Below are 21,367 nucleotides of genomic sequence, written 5' to 3' on the forward strand. Positions count from 1 at the left end.
CCTAAGCCACACCCACCAGCCAAGCCACGCCCACCAGCCAATCAGGACGAGTATGCAAATTACCCCAACAAAGATGGCAGCTACTTTGCATATCAAGACAGCGTCAAAAGAAGCCAAGAGCTGCAGAAGGGAGTAAAGCTTCGAAGAAGCAAGCAAGCCGGGAGAGGGGGGGAGGAGAAGGGAGGAGCAAAGTCAGGGCCGGGGCGTGAAGGGAAAAGCAGGCGGGCTGGAGGAGAAGGCGGGGCGGGTGACAAGGACAGAGTGGAGGCGGGGCCGGGGGCGAACGGAAAAGCAGGCAGGCTAGAGGAGAAGGCGGGGCGGGTGACAAGGGCGGAGCGGAGGCGGGGCCGGAGGCGAACGGAAAAGCAGGCGGGCTGGCAGAGAAGGCGGGCTGGGGGACAAGGGAGGAGCGAAGTCAGGGCCGGGGCAAACGGAAAAGCAGGCGGGCTGGAGGAGAAGGCGGGGCGGGCGACAAGGGCGGAGGGGAGGCGGGGTAGAGTGCAGCAGGAAATCCTATTGCAGGATTTTTCCTGCAACGGGAACGCTAGTTTTAAAATAAAGTTACTAATTAAAGTTTATGTGTATTAACTTTCAGATATTAGCATTTTTATAGAAGTTGCTACATGAACAATTTTTTTTCTATTAAAACTACACATGATTGAAGAAATCATGTACAGGATAAAAAAAACTTGATTACATTTTCTAAGAAATCTGCATATGATCTACCTTAATCTCATAGCTAAACAAAACCTGCCAAGATAACTAAAATACACACACACACACACATACACACACACACACACACACACACACACACACACACACACACCTCTCTTGCTCAATAAAGTCAGAAGAAAATGGCAAAGAGAGCAAGATTGTATTTCATGTAAAATTTACCAGGCACAAATAAATTCACTAAATTTAAATTGTATCTATAAGAAATTTTACCAAAAAACAAGCTGGGTTATAGTAAATATCTTCATCTTAGTCATTAGAAACAAAAAAATTTATTTTTAATGGCAGACTTTGGAATACAATTCACATTATGGTTTTCTAGGAATAGCCTTACAAAGTACAAACTTTTATGACATCTAGAAATCCTACCTAATAAAATGGTAATATGTAAATTACCATCACTCCGCTATGCCCACGACTGGGCCAGAAGGAGGCGCAGGGGGCGGGACTCGGGGTGGCCGGGGTAGCCGATTGGGCCAGCGGGACGCTGAGCTCGCGTCGCCAGCGGTGGCACGAGCTCAGCATCTGCACCATGGCTGTGCTGCGGCAAGGAAGGAGCCTCTGGGGCAGTGAGCTCACATCCCGCCGCGGACCATCAAAAGCGGGGGAGCTGGGTGCCTGTCCGCTCCAGCACCAGGCCTTTCAGAAGCCTCCGCTGAGCCAGAGGCTTCTGAAAGGCCTGGTGCACCAGCGGACAGGCACCCAGCTCCCCCACGATCGAAAGCGAAAGTGTGTAGGGGACCCTACACGTGCATGATTCAATCATGCACTGGGCCTCTAGTAGCCTTATAAAGCAGATCTTTTAAATCACCTTGTCTACACGTTGTTTTCTTAAATAAAAACATAAACAAGCACATAAAAGTGATTAGGCAATATACTCCCCAATTTTCACACCTCAGAACTTAACCTAGTTGAATAGAGAAACCACTATAACTGTTAATAAGCAAACATTGAAGCATGTCCCAGAAAAGACATGACTACCAAAAGTCACTGGTATAAGCTATTTTCCAAAGACAAACTTCAATCCCTCCAAGATGTGGCATGATACCCTTTAGGGTGAGCTAGCTATCTTTTCAAAATGCTATGTCATAATGTTAGAAATATTTATATGAGTAAGAATAAAAACAAGTCCAATGAAAAAGTGTTCTGTGGCCCAGGACAGGCCACATGCTCAGGTTTCAGGCTTGATCCCTAGTAAGTAAGGGGCATGCAGGAGGCAGCTAACTGATGTTTTACTCTCATCAATGTTTCTCTCTCCTTTCCTATCTAAAAATCAATTAAATGAGATCTAAAAGATAAGTAGAAACTAAGAAATCAAAGAATGAAAAGAAAAGCATTCCAGAGGCCAGAGTAACCTGGAATACTCAAGGAACTGAAAGAAAACAAGACCAGAACATAGACAAAAAGAAGATTTTTGTACAAGATAATATAAGAGAAGTAGGCAACAGCCAAATCCACACAGAGCTCTGTAACTATGATAAGAAATATGAACATACTTTTAAGTGGAGAAGACATTAAAGGATCTTGAGCAGGGACATGACCTGATACAAATAAATTTTAAGATTATATTTGTTACCATATAGAGGATAGAACAGAGGAAAGACATAGGGAAACTAGTTATAAGTCTGGTGCAGTATTCCAGGGAAAAGATAATAAAAATTGGTTGGTCTCAAGTGGTGGCAATGGAGACAGAAAATAGACTGATTTAAAATAACTTGTTGCCCTAGCTGGCTTGGCTCAGTGGACAGAGCATCGGCCTGCGGATTGAAGGGTCCTGGGTTTGATTCCGGCCAAGGGCACATGCCTGGGTTTCGGGCTCGATCCCCAGTAGGGGGCATGCAGGAGGCAGCTAATCAATGATTCTCTCTCATCACTGATGTTTCTATATCTCTCTCTCCTTCTCCCTTCCTCTCTGAAATCAATAAAGAAATATATTTAAAAAAAAACAAATAAATTAAATGAAATAACTTGTTGATTGATGTGTATGGGTAGGAGAATGGGGTGAGAAAAAGAATAATCCCAATGACTGGAGTTTAAGCAACTGGATAGTTAATGTGATTTACTAAAAGACTGCATGGCCAGGTGTGAGGTGAAAATGATAACTCCATTTTGTACAAGTATATTTTAATATATCCATGAGATTCCCAAGTAGAAAAATTACAAAACCTGGAACTCCAAGAAGTCTAGAGGTCAAATATACAAATTTCTGAATATTCATTTTTGTCCTACTTGTAGAAAAGGCAGTAACAGTTACCTTTCTTCATTTCTCTATCTTAAAGGAAAAATAAATAAATAACATGCTCTAAATGGTAACTGGAAAAGAAAATAACACCAGTTACTGCCCAGGAGGGTAACTGGGTAGCTAAAGAAAGATGTACCTAGATAATTACTCCGTTTCCTTGAACCACCCAAGAACATCTAGATATAAAGTTAAAAATTTAAATATCTACTGAAGTTACAAATGGAACTTCTCATTTCAAATCCAAATCAATCACATTTCCAAAATATTCATGAACCAGAAATGACTGAGTTCAATAACCCAATCTCTCTCAATTTACAGTTAAGAACATAATCAGAAATCCATACTACAATTAAGGATGCCAAATATCACGCTGTGATTTCAATATTTTAAATGAAAATGATCATCAACATCATCTTCACCTAGCCAACCAACACCGCCATTTACATTACTGACCAAATGTATCATGAAATAAGGGCTCAAATGTTCTAGTCACCTTCATTTATTATTCCGTTTTTAAGTCCTCTATCTGCTGCTTAAGCTAGTTACACAAAGAAAATCAAACTTAAAATAACCTTCTCTGTGAAGTTTTCACAATTAAATTTTTAAATCTGAAATTGGATGCCTTGGTTCTAACTTGGTAAACAAAACTGAACTGTTTTATCAAATGAGTAAAACACTCCAGTAACATTAAGACTATTATAGTATGAAAGTATGCAAATTATTAACTAAACTAGAGGCCCGGTGCACGAAATTCATGCACCAGGTGGGTGGGGGGGTGTCCTACAGCCCAGCCTGCACCCTCTCCAATCTGGGACCCCTCGAGGGATCAATCCAGAACTGCTGGCTCCCAACCACTTGCCATCAATCCAGAACTGCTGGCTCCCAACCACTTGCCTGCCTGCCTGCCTGATTGCCCCTAACCACTTCTGCCTGCCAGCCTGATCACCCCCTAACCACTCCCCTGCCAGCCTGATTGATGCCTAACTGCCCTCCCCTGTCGGCCTGGTCGCCCCTGTCCTCCCCTGCTGGCCTGGTCACCCCTAACTGCCCTCCCCTGCTGGCCCGGTCACCCCCAACTGCCCTTCCTTGCATGCCTGGTCCCTCCCAACTGCCCTCCCCTGCAGGCCTGGCCCCTCCCAACTGCCCTCCCCTGCTGGCCTGATCACCCACAACTGCCGGCCATCCTGTGGCAGCCATCTTGTGTCCACATGGGGGCGTTCATCTTGTGTGTTGGAGTGATGGTCAATTTGCATATTACCTCTTTATTAGATAGGATGGCTAGCATTTCTGGCTCATCTTACATTATAATAGAGTAACATGAAAATTGACCGCACCTCCGCTATGCCCATGATTGGACCTGCGAGAGGCAGGGGGCGGGACTCCGGGTGCCTATATGGCCGTTGAGAAAACCAAGATGGCGGCCGCCAAATCCTCTTAGTTCCCCGGGTCCTGGGGAGCGATGGCAACCCTAGAGGGGCGTGGTAGGGAAAAGCCAGAAGCCTCCCTGGGTCCCCGGCTGGATTGAGATGGGGGGGCGTGGCCGGGCACGGCCAGCACCCTCCCCGGGGTCCAGGGCAGCATCGCGACCCGGGGGGGCATGGCCGGGCACGGCCAGCAGCCTCCCCGGGGTCCCGGGACCCATCGCGACCCGGGGGGGCATGGCCTGGCACGGCCAACAGCCTCCCCGGGGTCCAGGGCTGCATCGCGACCCGGGGGGGCGTGGCCGGGCACGGCCAGCAGCCTCCCGGGGGTCCCGGGACCCATCGCGACCCGGGGGGGCGTGGCCGGGCACGGCCAGCAGCCTCCCGCGGGTCCTGGGCTGCATCGAGACCCGGGGGGGCGTGGCCGGGCACGGCCAGCAGCCTCCCTGGGGTCCCGGGACCCATCGCGACCCGGGGGGGCATGGCCGGGCACGGCCAACAGCCTCCCCGGGGTCCAGGGCTGCATCGCCACCCAGGGGGGCGTGGCCGGGCACGGCCAGCAGCCTCCCCGGGGTCCAGGGCTGCATCGAGACCCGGGGGGGCGTGGCCGGGCACGGCCAGCAGCCTCCCCGGGGTCCCGGGACCCATCGCGACCCGGGGGGGCGGGGCCGGGCACGGCCAGCAGCCTCCCCGGGGTCCCGGGACCCATCGCGACCCGCGGGGGCATGGCCGGGCACGGCCAACAGCCTCCCCGGGGTCCAGGGCTGCGTCGCGACCCGGGGGGGCGTGGCCGGGCACGGCCAGCAGCCTCCCGGGGGTCCCGGGACCCATCGCGACCCGGGGGGGCATGGCCGGGCACGGCCAACAGCCTCCCCGGGGTCCAGGGCTGCATCGCCACCCGGGGGGGCGTGGCCGGGCACGGCCAGCAGCCTCCCCGGGGTCCAGGGCTGCATCGAGACCCGGGGGAGCGTGGCCGGGCACGGCCAGCAGCCTCCCCGGGGTCCCGGGACCCATCGCGACCCGGGGGGGCGTGGCCGGGCACGGCCAGCAACCTCCCCGGGGTCCCGGGACCCATCGCGACCCGGGGGGGCATGGCCGGGCACGGCCAACAGCCTCCCCGGGGTTCAGGGCTGCATCGCGACCCGGGGGGGGCGTGGCCGGGCACGGCCAGCAGCCTCCCGCGGGTCCTGGGCTGCATCGAGACCCGGGGGGGCGTGGCCGGGCACGGCCAGCAGCCTCCCCGGGGTCCAGGGCTGCATCGCGACCCGGGGGGGCGTGGCCGGGCACGGCCAGCAGCCTCCCGCGGGTCCTGGGCTGCATCGAGACCCGGGGGGGCGTGGCCGGGCACGGCCAGCAGCCTCCCCGAGGTCCAGGGCTGCATCGAGACCCGGGGGGGCGTGGCCGGGCACGGCCAGCAGCCTCCCCGGGGTCCCGGGACCCATCGCGACCCGGGGGGGGGGCATGGCCGGGCAAGGCCAGCAGCCTCCCGCGGGTCCTGGGCTGCATCGAGACCCGGGGGGGCGTGGCCGGTCACGGCCAGCAGCCTCCCCGGGGTCCCGGGACCCATCTCGACCCGGGGGGGCGTGGCCGGGCACGGCCCGCAGCCTCCCCGGGGTCCCGGGACCCATCGCGACCGGGGGGGCATGGCCGGGCACGGCCAACAGCCTCCCCGGGGTCCAGGGCTGCGTCGCGACCCGGGGGGGCGTGGCCGGGCACGGCCAGCAGCCTCCCGGGGGTCCCGGGACCCATCGCGACCCGGGAGGGCATGGCCGGGCACGGCCAACAGCCTCCCCGGGGTCCAGGGCTGCATCGCCACCGGGGGGGCGTGGCCGGGCACGGCCAGCAGCCTCCCCGGGGTCCAGGGCTGCATCGCGACCCGGGGGGGCGTGGCCGGGCATGGCCAGCAGCCTCCGGGGGTCCCGGGACCCATCGTGACCCGGGTGGGCGTGGCCAGGCACAGCCAGCAGCCTCCCCGGGGTCCAGGGCTGCATCGTGACCCGGGGGGGCGTGGCCGGGCACGGCCAGCAGCCTCCCGGGGCCGGGTCCCCGGCGATCGCCACCCTCACCCTAAATGGCTGGTGCTGAGAGGGATCAATGGGGCCAATGGAAGGAGCAGGTGGTAGTTGACCACGGAGGCCATCTGCAGCAGCTGGATGCAGAGTTGGGGTCCACGTTCTCCAGGTTGGCCTCCATGGGGCCCGTGTCGCACCCATTGTAGCCGAGTGGGCATGCTGGCATAGTAGCCCCAGCATGAGGCCAGCTTCCCAAGCCAGGCTGCAGAGGGAGGGAGGGCCTCTGGGCTGGGAGCACTCCCCGACCCCAGTGGACAGGGCACAGAGCAAGCAGCAAAGAGCTACTAGGGGTGGTGGGTGTGGTGGCCTGGCTTCCAAGAGGCTGGCTTCAGCTGCTGTGGCCTGCGCTGAGGTGGCTGGTGGTGGGGGCAACTGCATGGGCGCATCCGAGGCTGGGGCACTGGGAGACGTGGGACTGCAGCCCAGAAAGCGAGGCTCAGGAGGACCTGGTCACCGACCCCGGGCATTGAAGCCGCCTCCTACAAGATGGATCCTAGCCTAGGTGTGTGGGAAGCAGGTTCAGGAACCTCTCCCTTTGCGGCGCCAGAGCCCAGGCCTGCCAGCGCCCCAGAGGAGACCCCCACCAGGATCGGGGGCTTGACCGGTCTCTAAACCAGGGTGGCCATTAGCCCAGGCCTGCCAGCACCCCAGAGGAGACCCCCAACAGGATCGGGGGCGTGACCGGCCTCCAAACCGCCAGTGACCCTAACCCAGGCCTGCCAGCGCCCCAGAGGAGATCCCCACCAGGATCGGGGGCGTGACCAGCCTCTAAACCGCCCTCAGCCCTAGACCAGGCCTGCCAGCACCCCAGAGGAGACCCCTGCCAGGATTGGGGTCATGGCCAGCCTTCAAACTGTGGCGGCCCCTAGCCCAAGGAGGCCTCCTGGCCGAGGACGCCTGAGTCTGTTCTTGACCTAGGGCCGGGCTCTCCCCGCAAGGGACTCAGAAGCCACCAGAGTCTAACTGCCAGTCTCTGGGAGTGCATCCACTGTCCACCAAAAAGTAGGGCCATCAAACCATTCAGTCGCAGTGCAGGCACAGGTCCGTGGCTGACGGGGTGGAGGCCAGACCAAAACAAAACAGCAGAAACACCCTGCCCACCTGGGCAGGTACTGCTGTAGTCCACGTGGCCTGGGCAGTGTAGAAAGCGCTACCTTCTCCCAGGTCCTGTGCTGGCACTGCCGCCTCGCTCACCCTCAAGCCCCCCTGAGTCCTGACAGCAAAGTGTGTGGGGCATTCTGCAGGAGTTGTACCGTTCTGAGTGCTTTTGCCCAAAGACACACTTTGGGATGAATTCAGAGCCACATCTCATTTCCCATGAGACTGGAAGAACCATGTGAAAGGATTTTGACAAAAGCTTTCCACATCTCTGTTTATTCTTTTGAATCCATAAAATGACCTTAAAAAAAGCATCCGGGCCACCTAAGAAAGAATGCACTTTCTGGCCAGAGCATGCAGGATTCTTTTGCCCAACAGGTTAAAGGGAGCAGAGCTGGCCCAGTGGGAATGGCCCTGGTGCCCTATGAGGAGACCGGGGGAATGGGGTTGCCGAAATTCCATAAGCCTCTTGCCACCTTCTCCTTTGCAAACCACACCATCCAGATCCACCAGGAGTGGAGGCAACTGGGAATCACAGCCGTGATTTGGGACATGGTGAGCAAATCTTGAGGGGCCTCTGAAAACATCTGCAACTGATTATAAGACTGGTCTTTATTTAAAAAGAAATAAAAGAACAGCTTTGTTGAGATATAACCCATATACTGTACATGTCACCTAAAGTGTACAATGAACTGGTTTTTTAAAGTAAATTCAGAGTGGTACAACCATCACCATGCTCAATTTTTAAATATCTTCATGACCCATCCCCTCCAAAAAAAACTTCTACCCATTGGAATCACTTTCCTGATCATCTTCCCCAAAATAGATTGCACTTTAAAGGTGGGTAAAGGAAAGTTGAGGGAAGTTAAAACACTGCACAAAGGATATTGTAAGATGACAAAGCCCAAAGTGAAGATGATGTGTTTTCTTTAAAAAAATATATATTTTTAAAATTTCAGAAAGGGAGAGGGAGAGAGAGATAGAAACATCAATGATAAGAATCACTGATCAGCCGAAACCGGTTTGGCTCAGTGGATAGAGCGTCGGTCTGCGGACTGGAAGGTCCCAGGTTCGATTCCGGTTAAGGGCATGTACATTGGTTGCTGGCACATATCCCGGTGGGGGGTGTGCAGGAAGCAGCTGGTCGATGTTTCTCTCTCATCGATGTTTCTAGCTCTCTATCCCTCTCCCTTCCTCTCTGTGAAAAATCAATAAAATATATTTTAAAAAAAAAAAGAATCACTGATCAGCTGCCGCCCCAGGCCCCCTACTGGGGATTGAGCCCGAAACCCAGGCATGTGTGCCCCTGATCAGAATCAAACCTGGACTCTTCAGTCCACAGGCCGATGCTCTCTCCATTAAGCCAAACTGACCAGGGCCATGTGTTTTCTTCAAGTTCTGCGTGGTTGTAATGGTCCCCAAATCTATACTAATAAAAGGGTAATATGCTAATTAGAGTGGTTGTCTTCCGGACATCTTTCCAGACAAAGCCGCAGTGGCTACAAAGGCCAAGGCTCAGGCAGCCATAACCAGCTGCAGTGGCAGCAGCATTGGGGTTATGGGGGTGGTGCCTCCAGAGGGAGGCCAGACTGGGGGCCAAGGCACAGGCAGTTTGGGGTGATCAGGCTGATAGGGGAGTGCAAGGTAGGGGCAATCAGGCTGGCAGGAGATCAAGGTAGGGGCGAGCAGGCAGGCAGGCAGTGGGGTTAGGGACAATCAGGCAGGCAGGCAGGTGAGTGGTTAGGAGCCAGTGGTTCCGGATTGTGAGAGGGATGTCCAACTGCTGGAAGTTGGACATCCCCTGAGGGGTCCCAGATTGCAGAGGGTGCAGATTGGGCTGAGGGGCACATCCCCTCACCCCCCCAGTGCACGAATTTCGTGCACCGGGCCTCTAGTCTATTATATTTGCCCAGTGCAATGCTATATACTTTATATACGTTATCTTATTTAATTTGCTCCATACCCTGTGAGACAAATATTACTTAACAGGTAAGAAAAATAAAGCTAATAACAGTTAAGCAATTTTCTAAAATTATGTATCTAGAAATTGTGGGAGTCATGACATTAAGATCCTTATTCCTTTTACTACACTAACAGTTTTAAAACATTTTGGTCGCTAGACCCTTTTTTTTCTAGACCCTTTTATACTCTTAACCCTTTGCACTCGCTTGCTTTTTTCTCAAGCTGCTACCGATGCTAACCGTGTCAAGTCACACTCGACATCAGAGTGCAAAAGGTTAAGAATTATTGAAGATGCCAAAAGTCTTTTAGAAATCTATCAATTTTTACCATATTAGAAATTAAATTTAACATTTTACATTTTTATTTATTAATTTTAAAAGGACAATAAACCCATTATGTTTGTATAATTTTTTTCTGAAAAAGTAATCACATTTTTCAAAACAAATAAAAAATGAACGAATAGATCTTTTACTGATGCATGATTTTTGATCATCTGAAAAATATTGTTGACCGAGTTACACAGATCTTCTAAATGTTAACTCATTTCACTATACAAAATCAAAAAAATTCACATTTGGTAATATCACCAATCTGAGTAGTACAGTCTTTAAATATCAGGAAACTATCAAACTTAGAGTGAAACTTTTTCCAAATACTAATTTTCATTTCAAAGTTTGATTTTTTTTCCACTGGCAATACTGTCAATTGTTTTCCTCGAAGTCACAGGCTCACTTCATTCAATTTCCAGAATATGTATGCCAAATATCCAAATTGGAATAACCATGGTTTGTAAACTGTCTTTTTTTTTTCCAAGTAAAAATGGGGTTCCATGACAAAAGTTAGTGGCTTAAAACTCAAAAAACTGCAGAACTGTTTTCTCCTATTTTCTCTTCGGTATGCAGAACAACATCATGCATAATCCATATTATGTCAAAAAAATATAAAAAAGATATGTACTTGAGATTAAGACAATAAAATGAATCATTTCTACTTCATCAAAGACATTAAGAAAAATGGCTTTTTAAATTAAAACTGCAAGTACATGGCAGTGAATAATACAATGTCTACTGGCAGTTTGGTGCCTTGATTCATGTTAAGGTTCCAAATATTTATTCACCACTGCTTTTATACCATGAGCAAAAATGTCAGCACAGTGAGAAAGGCAAGCTATGACTGTGTATTATTACAAAAATTGTTTTGACTTGATGTGCCCCCTATCTAGGAAGCAAAGCAGGAAATTACAAGTACTAGAACCAACATAGCTCTAGCTTCTACAGACACTTTCAAGTCCCATCCAAGCAAGCAATAAGGGAGAATTTTTGTATTTTCTCTCATAAATGGTACTATACTATATACTCATAGATGAGCATATTACATCCAACCCATTTTCAACTCCTCCCTTCTCAATATTTCCATAGCTACCCTTCCTTATTAAAATAGCATGATAAATTGACCCTTGTGTCCACTAGATTTTGCTTCAGAGAGCAGCCAGAGTGAGCCTTTTAAAATCAATGTTACTCCTCTGTTCAAAATCCTCAAATTGCTTCCTATGTTGCTCAGATAAAAGCCCAAATCTTTAACAATGGTCTACAAAAGTTCCTCCCTGTTACCACTCTACCCCTTGTCCCAACCACACTGGTCTTCCTATTCCTTAAACAGGGTACTTTCTTTGCATTTGCCTGAAACTCTGTTCTGCCAGATATGTGCTCTTTCTTTAGATAACTGCCTAAATTTATTTTATCATTGATGTCTTCTAGGAACCTGACTTCAATGAAATAATTACTACCTCCCCTCATCCTCTCTACACGCTTCATCCTGCTTTATTTTACTCTATATTTATCATTACCATATATGTATTGGTTTGTCAATTAATTATTTACCTTTCCCTTTTAAAATGTAAGCAGGAGACCAGGAACTTTGTTTAGTTCACTGCTGTAAACCAGACCTAAAACACTGTTTATCACACATTGTGAGCTCATTATACATCTGTTACATGAAGTAATAAATGAACAAAGAGAAGAAAAATAATGATCAAGAACCATTTGCATAGTGTTAAAATCGGTTTTTACTCTCCAAAAAACATTTCGCCCCCAGACAAAGCAGGTCTCCACAAGAAAGCCAACCCAACATTATATAAACATGAGAGGATATGCAAGATTTCACATATGCTTTTATAAAATTCAGTCCAGTGATGAGTAAGAGAAAGCATGCATTAACATGCCTGATAGATATCTACCACCAAGAATCTAAATGCACCAGTAGCAAACTACAGATGACTTACAGGAGTCAAATGAATCTAACCTCATAGCAGACTGACAGGCAGTATAAATCCAAGTATCAGATAAAATATCAAGTGAAGTCTAAATCTCAAAAACTTAACCCAGAGGGGAGCAACCAAGATGGCAGCATAGGTAAACACCTAAACTGCTGCCTCACACAACAATTTCAAAACTACAACTAAAAAACAAAACGTCTTATCACCCAGAACCACGGGAAAGCTGGCTGAGTGGAAGTTCTACACCAGAAGGAAAGAGAAAAGAGCATTGAGACGTGCACAAGCGCTAAAAAGCTGAGGTACGGAGGCACACGAATCGGGCTGGCAGCGGGTTCTGGGTGCACTGCTTCTTTCAACCCGAAGGGAGATAAGCTCCCAATTACTCTGAACTCCAGTTTCTGGGGAGACGCTGGGGACCCAAACTCCTACGGGCAGAAGCTGGACTGTCTGCCATCGGGTCAGAAAGTATGGGTGGCTTGCTTAGAGAGCTGTGCGCAGGAATCATTGTTTACTGCGCTGGGGCACGAGATGAGGGGACTTGGAAACTCGGAGACGCAGAGACGGCTAACTGGCAGCCATCGCTGTTTGCCACGCCCTAGCCTAGTGACTCCCTGAGACCCCGCCCCGCACAATCTACAAACCTACTCAAGCTCCAAGCAGCAGCTTTTGCATATGAATGGCCTGCCCTATCGCAGCTTAACCTAACAAACTGCAGCTCTGGTCAGACAGCTCCAAAACCTCCAAACCCCAAGCAAAGAGGAGAAAACTGTAGTTCTCGCTGTAGCTCCTGCTGGGTGGCCTCAGACAGTAGCTGACCTGCACCTCATTGGAGATCCAGGAGCCAGTGTACCTAGGGGTCAGTGTAAGACGACACCAGATTTCAACTCCTCACATCCATAAGTGACACATTCAAGAGGCAGACTCAGTGAGCACCAAAGCCCCACTGAAACAAGTCCTGCCCCATAAGGGTGTCTCCAGTGCAGCAGTTCTTTCATTAATGACACAGCGGGTCCTCACAGCCAAGTGGCCTGGAGGTCAATTCCTCCCAGCGTACCAACAGCAATCAAGGCTTATCTACACCAAGACTTAGCACTCAGCCCACAAAGGGGTACACCAAGAGCATCGACCTCAGGTGATTGGGGAGGCTGAGCCACTGGCCCCTATAGATCACCTATCACACAAAACCACTCCATCAACACAGGGAAGCAGCCAACATACGGAGACAGAGAAACATGTCACAAATGAAAGAAATGGAGGAAAGCAAACTACTGGACATAGAGTTCAAAACCACATTTATAAGGTTACTCAAGAATCTTCTAAAAACCGCCGAGAAACTTGATGCGACTTCCGAGGAGCTTAGTGAGACCTTCAAGGACCTTAATGAGAATGCCAAAAAAATGGAAAAGGACCAGTCAGAAATTAAGCATACACTGTCTGAAATAAAGAATATACAGAAATTCAACTGTAGATCAAAGGACCCCAAGAATCAAACCAAAGATCTGAAATATGAGGAAACAAAAAACACCCAACCAGAAAAACAAAAAGAAAAAATAATCCAAAAATATAAAGATAGTGTAAGGAGCCTCTGGGACAACTTAAGGGTACCAACATCCGAATTGTTGGTGTGCCAGAAGAAGAGAGAAAGCAAAATATTGAAAACCTATTGGAAGAAATAATGACAGAAGACTTTCCCTACCTGGTGAAAGAAATAGACTTACAAGTCCAGGAAGCATAGAGAACCCCAAACAAGAGGAATCCAATGAGGATCACACCAAGACACATCATAATTAAAATGCCAAGGGCAAACGACAAAGAGAGAATCTTGAAAGCAGCAAGAGAAAGACAGTTAGTTACCTACAAGGGAGTACCCATACGACTGTCAGCTGATTTCTCAACAGAAACTATGCAGGCCAGAAGGGAGTGGCAAGAAATATTCAAAGTGATGAACAGCAAGAACCTACAACCAAGATTACTCTACCCAGCAAGGCTATCATTCAGAATTGAGGGTTATATAAAGAGCTTCACAGATAAGAAAAAGCTAAAGGAGTTCATCACCACCAAACCAGGATTATATGAAATGCTAAAGGGTATTCTTTAAGAAGAGGAAGAAGAAAAGGTAAAGATAAAAATTATGAACAACAAAATGACAACAAATACATACCTACCAACAAGTGAATCTAAAAATCAAGTGAATAAAAAATCTGAAGAACAGAATGGACTGGTGAATATAATAGAATCAGGGACATAGAAAGGGAGTGGACTGACAATTCTCAGGGGGAAAGGGGTGTGAGGGGTGCAGGAAGAGATTGGACAAAAATCTTACACCTATGGATGAAGACAGTGGTGGGAGGTAAGGGCATGGGGTGGGGTGGGGAATCAGATGGAGGGGAGCTAAGGGGGGGAGAGGGGGAAGAGGAACACCTGTAATAATCTGAAAAATAAAGATTTATTTAAAATAAAAAACTTAACCCATGGACAGTCCTATTCTGTTGGAGATGCACATGGGGGAAGAGGTGAAAGATGGAAAGTCATATTCACATAGTCATTAAGATCAACTGGCCCTAGCTGGTTTGGCTCAGTGGTTAAGTTAAAGTGTCGGCCTATAGACTGAAGGGTTCAAGGGCACATTCCTCAGTTGCAGGCTCAATCCCCAGCCCTGGTCGGGTGTGTGCAGGAGGCAACTAATCTATGTTCCTCTCTCCCATTAATGTTTCTCTCTGTGTGTCTTTCCCCCTCCTTTCCACTCTCTCTAGAAATCAATGGAAAAATAGCCTCGAGTGAGGATTAACAAACAAACAAAAAAATGATCAACTGAATCAACCCAATAGATGAGCAGAGTTACAGGTTTCACCACCATATCACCCTTGTCCCCAGCAACAGTATATAACACTTGAATGGATTATCTTGGGCCTCCAGAACCATTCTAAGGGAAAACAAGGTCTGCCTTTCAAAAACAAAGTTCAGAAAAGACTACAAAACGCGAGGAGAGCCCTAGCTGGTTTGACTCAGTGGATAGAGCATTAGATCCAAAAATCATTGGCAAATGCCTGGGTTGCGGGCTCGATCTCCAGTAGGGGGCATGCAGGAAGTAGCTGATCAATGATTCTCTCTCATCATTGATGTTTCTCTCTCTCTCTCTCCCTCTCTCTCTTCCTCTCAGAAATCAATAAAAATATTTTTAAAGAAAACAAAAACACGAGAACAGATATACAACTACCAGTGTTCTTTTTTAAAGATGTGCCATCATTATAATCCTCCTGGCTAAAATTGTTCACTTGAGGCTTAGTTCAAGACATTTTTTTTTTTTTTGCCGTGCAGTTTAGCTTTATAGTCATTTCTTCTCATATAGACATATTATGCATTATTCTCTTGCATCACCTATCATAAAGATTTTAGTGGCAAAATAATATCACAAGGGAATTTAAAGATTTCTAGAGAATAAATCAGAACTGAAAAAAAAACTTACAAACACCAAACAGATTATCCTATTGCCTCAATTCTCAAACATACATTTTTAATCTTTCAAAATTAAAATGTTTCAAAATCCCTTATTGAAGACATCTGATTGAAGACATCAATCCCTGTTATATCCCTATATACCAGGCAGAGATATAACACATGTTAATTATTTCCTTATCACTTCAATGAGTTACCTGCATTTAGAAACACTCTAAATTGAATTTTAACTTAAATTTGAAATCTACAATCACTTCAAGATTACACTACAACTCAGTAAAAATAAAAATTAACTGTATATAGAGGATGGCTTGTCACATGCCAGGCAATGTAATTAAAGGCAGTAGAAACTGCCAAATCTCTCAGAATAGATCAGAAATTGTTCACAATCTAGAAAAGACTGGTGTGAGCAATTTACATATCAATGACTTTCATCTTTCTGACACCTAAAAGCTTCTGACTAATGGCCAAGAGAAGGTGCTTAACTTCTAAGGATATGTAAGTAAATTAAGAAAAATAAATAAAATTACATGTTTAACAAATAGGAAGTGCACTCAAAATCAAGAAAGTCTTCGAGATCCAAAAAGCAGCAGCCATATAGGTTGCGTGGTGTAAAAAAAAAAAAGTCTTCGATATGCTTCACAAACATTCTTAATTCTAAAGGTGAAGAGGTAAAAACATGATGGTTTGTTTAACTACCATTAGCTAAAAGTGATTCAGGAAAATCTTAATAGTAAATGTAAAAAAAAAGCTTATTTATACTTAAACTTTAATTCTATGCTAAAGAGAAAAGATAGAACAAATATATAAAGTTTAATAAATCTGTGTACATGTAATGTAATGGATCTTTTTATCCACTCCAAAAACAGTTGTTACTAAACATACAATGAGTCACAATCGCTTGGTATATTTGAACATGGTATATACATGATTTAACTTAAATTTCAAGAGATTTGTTTGGATCCAAATACAGTAGACCTCAAAATAATTGATGGCACCCTAACTGGTTTGGCTCAGTGGATAGAGCGTCGGCCTGCGGACTGAAAGGTCCCAGGGTCAATTCCAGTAAAGGGCATGTACCTTGGTTGCAGGCACATCCCCAGTAGGAGGTGTGCAAGATGCAGCTGATCGATGTTTCTCTCTCATTGATGTTTCTAGCTCTCTATCCCTCTCCCTTCCTCTCTGTAAAAAAATCAATAAAATATATGAAAATAATAATAATAATTATTATTGATGGCTCAAAAAAAGCAATTCATATTCAACCAACATTTTACCACAAAAGAAAAAGCTCTATTTTTCCTTGTTTCTATTCAATTCAACAATAAAGAAGGAAGAATTTAAAAACCAGAGTTTCACTGAAAGAAGATGTTTAAGATTTTCACTTATTTAACACACACTTAGTATGTACTATGTTTCAGGGACCATTCTAAGAACTTTATAAATGATGTTATATGAAGAATGGATACAGAAGTTAGGAATGTTTACCTGAAGATAAGGAGAACATTATAGCTCTTGTCAAATATCTAAATGACTATCAAGTGAACCAGGTAGCCCATTTAAATAAAAAAAGATACAGAACAAGCCAGAGATTTGGGCTCTGTGAAAAACTATGAGAGCTCTCCAGTGGAAAAATCTCTCTACAAGTCTACTATAACCACTAAATGGGAAAATATATATTAAAGCACTTGGCTATAAACTGTCACATACACATTAGAATTAACTTCTTTGCAATATAGTGGGTCCTGATCAACAGAAATATTTACAAAGAGGTTGATCATGGGCTTTGGAGTTCACTTCTCATTTTTGCAACTTATCCTAAGTATGCAACTTTAGAAAACCTTCCTTTAAAATAAGGATAAAACCATCTGCTTTGCAAAGTAATTGTGAGAATTAAATCTGGTAATGTGTATAAACACTCAGTACAGTGCTGAAACACTCAATAAATTGTATCTATGATGATGACCACTATCACAATGTTGTGGAAGGAATCTCTACAGTGAATATAAAACTATGTGATATGGTGTGGTATGATTGTATGGCTCTGCTATGCACTGGTATGAGTATATGATTCTGCTATGCACTTATCATGTTACAACAATCCAAATATAATACATAGCTTGTTTCTGTTTGGGTGACATAAAAAGCATTTATCTTTTGTAATGTGAAAGGAAAAATATTCTAAAAATCTAAATAAAGTATCCAGGTTACTAAAAACGAAGCGTATAAATAACAAAGTATAATGGGGAAATAATGCAGCTACAGAGAAAAAAAGGATTAAACAAGTAGCACATTAAATACAAACTACTCTTCCTAGGAAACTCTACTGCAGGACATGAGAATACATATTGAAGGGGAAAAAACAATTACACTTTCCACAGGTATGTGAGCCACTGGTTACATTCATCAGAAATATCAACAAAATAATGGTAGCTAAATACAACGCAAACCTTTGGTATATCAAGGCAATTTAAAAAGTGAATTTCAGTGGGCTAAGGACAAGAACTTAGGAGTATTTAGTATTCCCATTACTTTGAACAGAATTTGTAGTTTAACAAACCAACTTCTAAAGGTTGCATTATAGAATATGGAAGCCTAATAATTCTGCAATTCAGTACTATTTGTGATCAATCAAGAAAATCAGTTCTAACATACCATACTGCCCTACTTAGCCATATTCATCTAGCTCTTATTTGAAAAGGAATTAACTCTCAGAAGGAATCTTTTATGTTTTCAGGGATCTTTCTTTCAACGACAATGACCATAAAGTAAAACGTAGCTACTATGAAGACCAAATATGAGAAACCTCTTAATAATTGACTAATAACCAGAAACTACAACATTTTTCCCAATAAACATTCTTTCCAAAAAAGTTAAAATATAATTACCATCAACAAACAAAATTATACTTGTTGCAACAATAGTAAAATAAATAAATGTAGGAATGAAAAACTGGGTGCAGTTTTCAGGAACTTTTGGGGGTATTTGATTTATGATAAATGACAAGTAGTGGTATTATTATAATATCACTAAATTCAGAATAGAAGAGCAATTGTTAGAAAATTATACAACCAACAGAAATCTTACTTCACCTCAATTTCTGCCCTAATTTTAGATAAGAAGCCTGAGAGTCCAATGGAATTAAGGGAGCTTATTCCACAGGCAAGTATTTCATCAATGTGTTATATTATTTTGAGCACAGAGTTCAGTGTGTTCTAACTGAATGTATGCAATAGTCATGGTCAGTTAAAAACAAAGCTATCAACATTATTTGCCAACTACCCAGTTTAAATGGCCTATGAAATGTTGAAAATATCAATGTTTCATTCGTTTTCATTAATTTACTGTTGACTAGAGGTCAACTCAATCACATTGTTTTTAGAACTAAAGAAAAAAAGAATAAAAAAATCAGCTGATGAGTTAAGGTAAGGCAAAAAGTAGAAATAAAGTCCTTGAATAACAAATGATTCTACGTTCTGTCATATAGGCTGTGATGAAGTTACTATGAAAAACCACAGTACTATTTTTAGTCACAGTCATCAAGACGAAATATTAATATTAGCAATTGCCTATCTAAAACAAGCAAAAAATTCAAAACTCCACTCCAACAAAATGTTACCTACTCAGAAGTCACTTTACTTACTCTACGTATCAGATGTCAACAAATTTAAACTGTGTGGCTTTCAAAAATCAAAGCACTTTTCCATCTTAAATGCAAAAATCAGACACTTTGTATCAAATTTTCCTAAAAGCATTAAAAACAACAACAACAGAGAAACCACCACCTGGCAGGTACCAATCACAACCAGTTGCAATCAAGTTGGCATCCGTACCTAGGTGATGAAGGTAGGTGGGCAATATCTGAATCCAACATCAAGACCCCCAAGGTGGGGGAGATGAAAGAAAAGAAACATTAACTCCATAAACGAAGGAAGAAAGCCAGGACGGATGAGAGGCACCCTAAAATGTCTTATCATCAACAATCAACACACACCGAAGGCCTGTCTCAAAAGGCAAACAACACGGCTCCTGGCAGGAAACTTTGAAGTGGGCAAAGGAGGAAACATTCCTTCGCACCCACAAGAACCGATCCCCGGACCGCTGGGCAGGCTATTACTGAACCCGTCAGGATTTACGGGCATCTGGCCCGGGTGGCGAGCCAAGGCGAGAAGGGTCTGCGGGAGGAGAGCCTAGGGTGGCAGAGGCCCGGGGAGGCACACCCTGGGCTCGGGGAGGGAGAAGGTGAAGGGGCGAGCGCACTCCTCACCGTGATTATCTTTCTGCCCGATATTGTGCGTGCGGATGAGAGAGGACAGCCTCCTCACGTCCCCCTTGAAGACGCACTCGTGCACGGGGTAGTGTGCGGGGGAGATGCCTCCGTCCGCGGCCACAGCGACGGGGTGGGTGCCCGTTAGAAGAGTCTGGGACGGGGAGGCGGTGGTTACGGAGGAATTATGCAGCGGCAGAGCCGGCGCGCCGGGAGCCGTGGAGGAGGCCGGGGCCGTCTTCAGCGGGAGCCGGTGGTGATGGTTACTGAAGATCTTGTGACAGGCTTTGCCGCCCTTGCCGCCGCCGCCGCCGCCGCCGCCGACCCTGCCTCCGGTGAAGGTGCCGCCGAGGGCAGCCGCCGCTTCCTCATCCCCAGGCTCCAGCAGGTCCCCCTCTTCTTTGCTCGGCTTGTGGTCCCTCCGCAGTGAGCGGATCTTCTCTCCGGTCATCGCCGCCAGGGGCAGAGAGGAGGTCCGGGGGCCTCGCCGCCGGCGGCGGAGTCGGCGCTGCGGCGGCACGAGGCGCTCAGAGCGGTGGCCGGGAGCCGCCGGCGCAGCAGGAACTCGCCGAGAGCCCCCGCGCCCCGGACGGACGCATCTCCCGCGGGAAGAGGAGCCGGCCCTCGGCTGGGTACGACGGGACGCGCGCTCGCTGGGGGGAGCTAGTGCTCAGGGACCCACGACACCACGATCCCGGCCCCCGTCGCGGCCAATGCCACCGCGGTCTCAGCCCGAAAAACAGGGCACGGCCATCTTCCTCTGGCTTCTCTCGCGAGAGCTCCCCCGGGAAAGGGGCGGGGGGGCAGAACGGGTGGAGAGAAAGGAAACACCGCGACAGGTGAGCGGCGTGCTCCCGCCCCCGCGCTGTCTGTTGCCGGAGGGCGGCGGGGCGGCGGCACCTGCTGGGGCGCCGCGTTTCTGCCTCGAGCTGGACTTTCCGAATTAGAAGACCCGTCGCTCCCTGTGGCCGCACTTCTCGCGGAGGTTCTGCTGCATCTTGTCAACCAGGACGTAAACCCTCCGACCTCCAGGCTTCCCGCGGAGTGCGGGCTGACGCCCCTGCACACAGGATGTGATGTCATGGAGATGCACAGGACACTCATTCACTAAACATTTACTAAGCATCTACTGCGTGCCGTGCACTGAGCTAGTACATTTCTCAAATGCCACCCCTGGCGGGAAGGAGCTCGGTAGAGGAAGGAAGATAGTCAAGCAAATTGGGTTCGGTCTTGAACTGCACGAGGAATGAAGCGGATGCGGGGAGTTAGGTTGCACACACACACACACGCCCAAAGAAGCAGCACATTGTAGAGTTGGAGTGTCAGAAAAGTCACTATAGAAGAGGTTAGGGGCTGACCTTGGAAAACAGGCCATTCAGCAGAAGGGGAGAGGTAGGTCACTCAAATATTTGTTGATGAATCAATTTCGGGCAGGCGTCAGAGTCTAAGTGCGGATAGTGGAGGCTGGAGATTGGCAAATATAATTGTGTAACTGGTATCACTGGACTAGTTCATGACCAATCTCGGCTCAGCGTAAAATTCTAAAAGAACTTAAAGTCTGACATCCATAAAGCCTGACAAAATGACAATCTATGGGCACTGGAGTGGAGGGAAGTTAGCAAAATGTCCTAAAGATCTTACCCGTTTCTCTCTCCAAAGTCTCACTTACTCTGACAACTGCTTCTCTCAAATCTCTTTCCTTAATTTTTATCACCACCTCCCCCCTACTATCCCTCCCCGCTCTCACCCCGGACACCCCCCCCCCAAAAAAAAAAACAAAAACTAAAATAAACCTCTGTGGGAACTAGCCTCTCTTACTCCTCCCCCAACACTCAGGTTTAC

The 21,367-nt window shown here is 47.1% G+C and overlaps 1 protein-coding gene across 2 annotated transcripts in view; it reads right to left on the reverse strand.

Annotated features, from left to right (window-relative positions):
• The window catches only part of ANKRD13C (ankyrin repeat domain 13C), a 77,533-nt gene extending 57,217 nt beyond the window's left edge, over positions 1 to 20,316 (reverse strand). Inside the window, exon 1 of one of the 2 annotated variants that reach the window (XM_054720968.1) lies at positions 19,526 to 20,316. In XM_054720968.1, coding sequence (XP_054576943.1) covers positions 19,526 to 19,976 — 451 coding nt within the window. In that variant the 5' untranslated portion in view covers positions 19,977 to 20,316. The remainder of the gene's footprint in view (positions 1 to 19,525) is intronic. The other variant, XM_054720967.1, reaches the window with a different exon arrangement.
• Between the last annotated feature and the right edge of the window lie 1,051 nt (positions 20,317 to 21,367).

Source organism: Eptesicus fuscus, chromosome 9 (assembly GCF_027574615.1).
Source record: "Eptesicus fuscus isolate TK198812 chromosome 9, DD_ASM_mEF_20220401, whole genome shotgun sequence".
Lineage (NCBI taxonomy): Eukaryota > Metazoa > Chordata > Mammalia > Chiroptera > Vespertilionidae > Eptesicus > Eptesicus fuscus.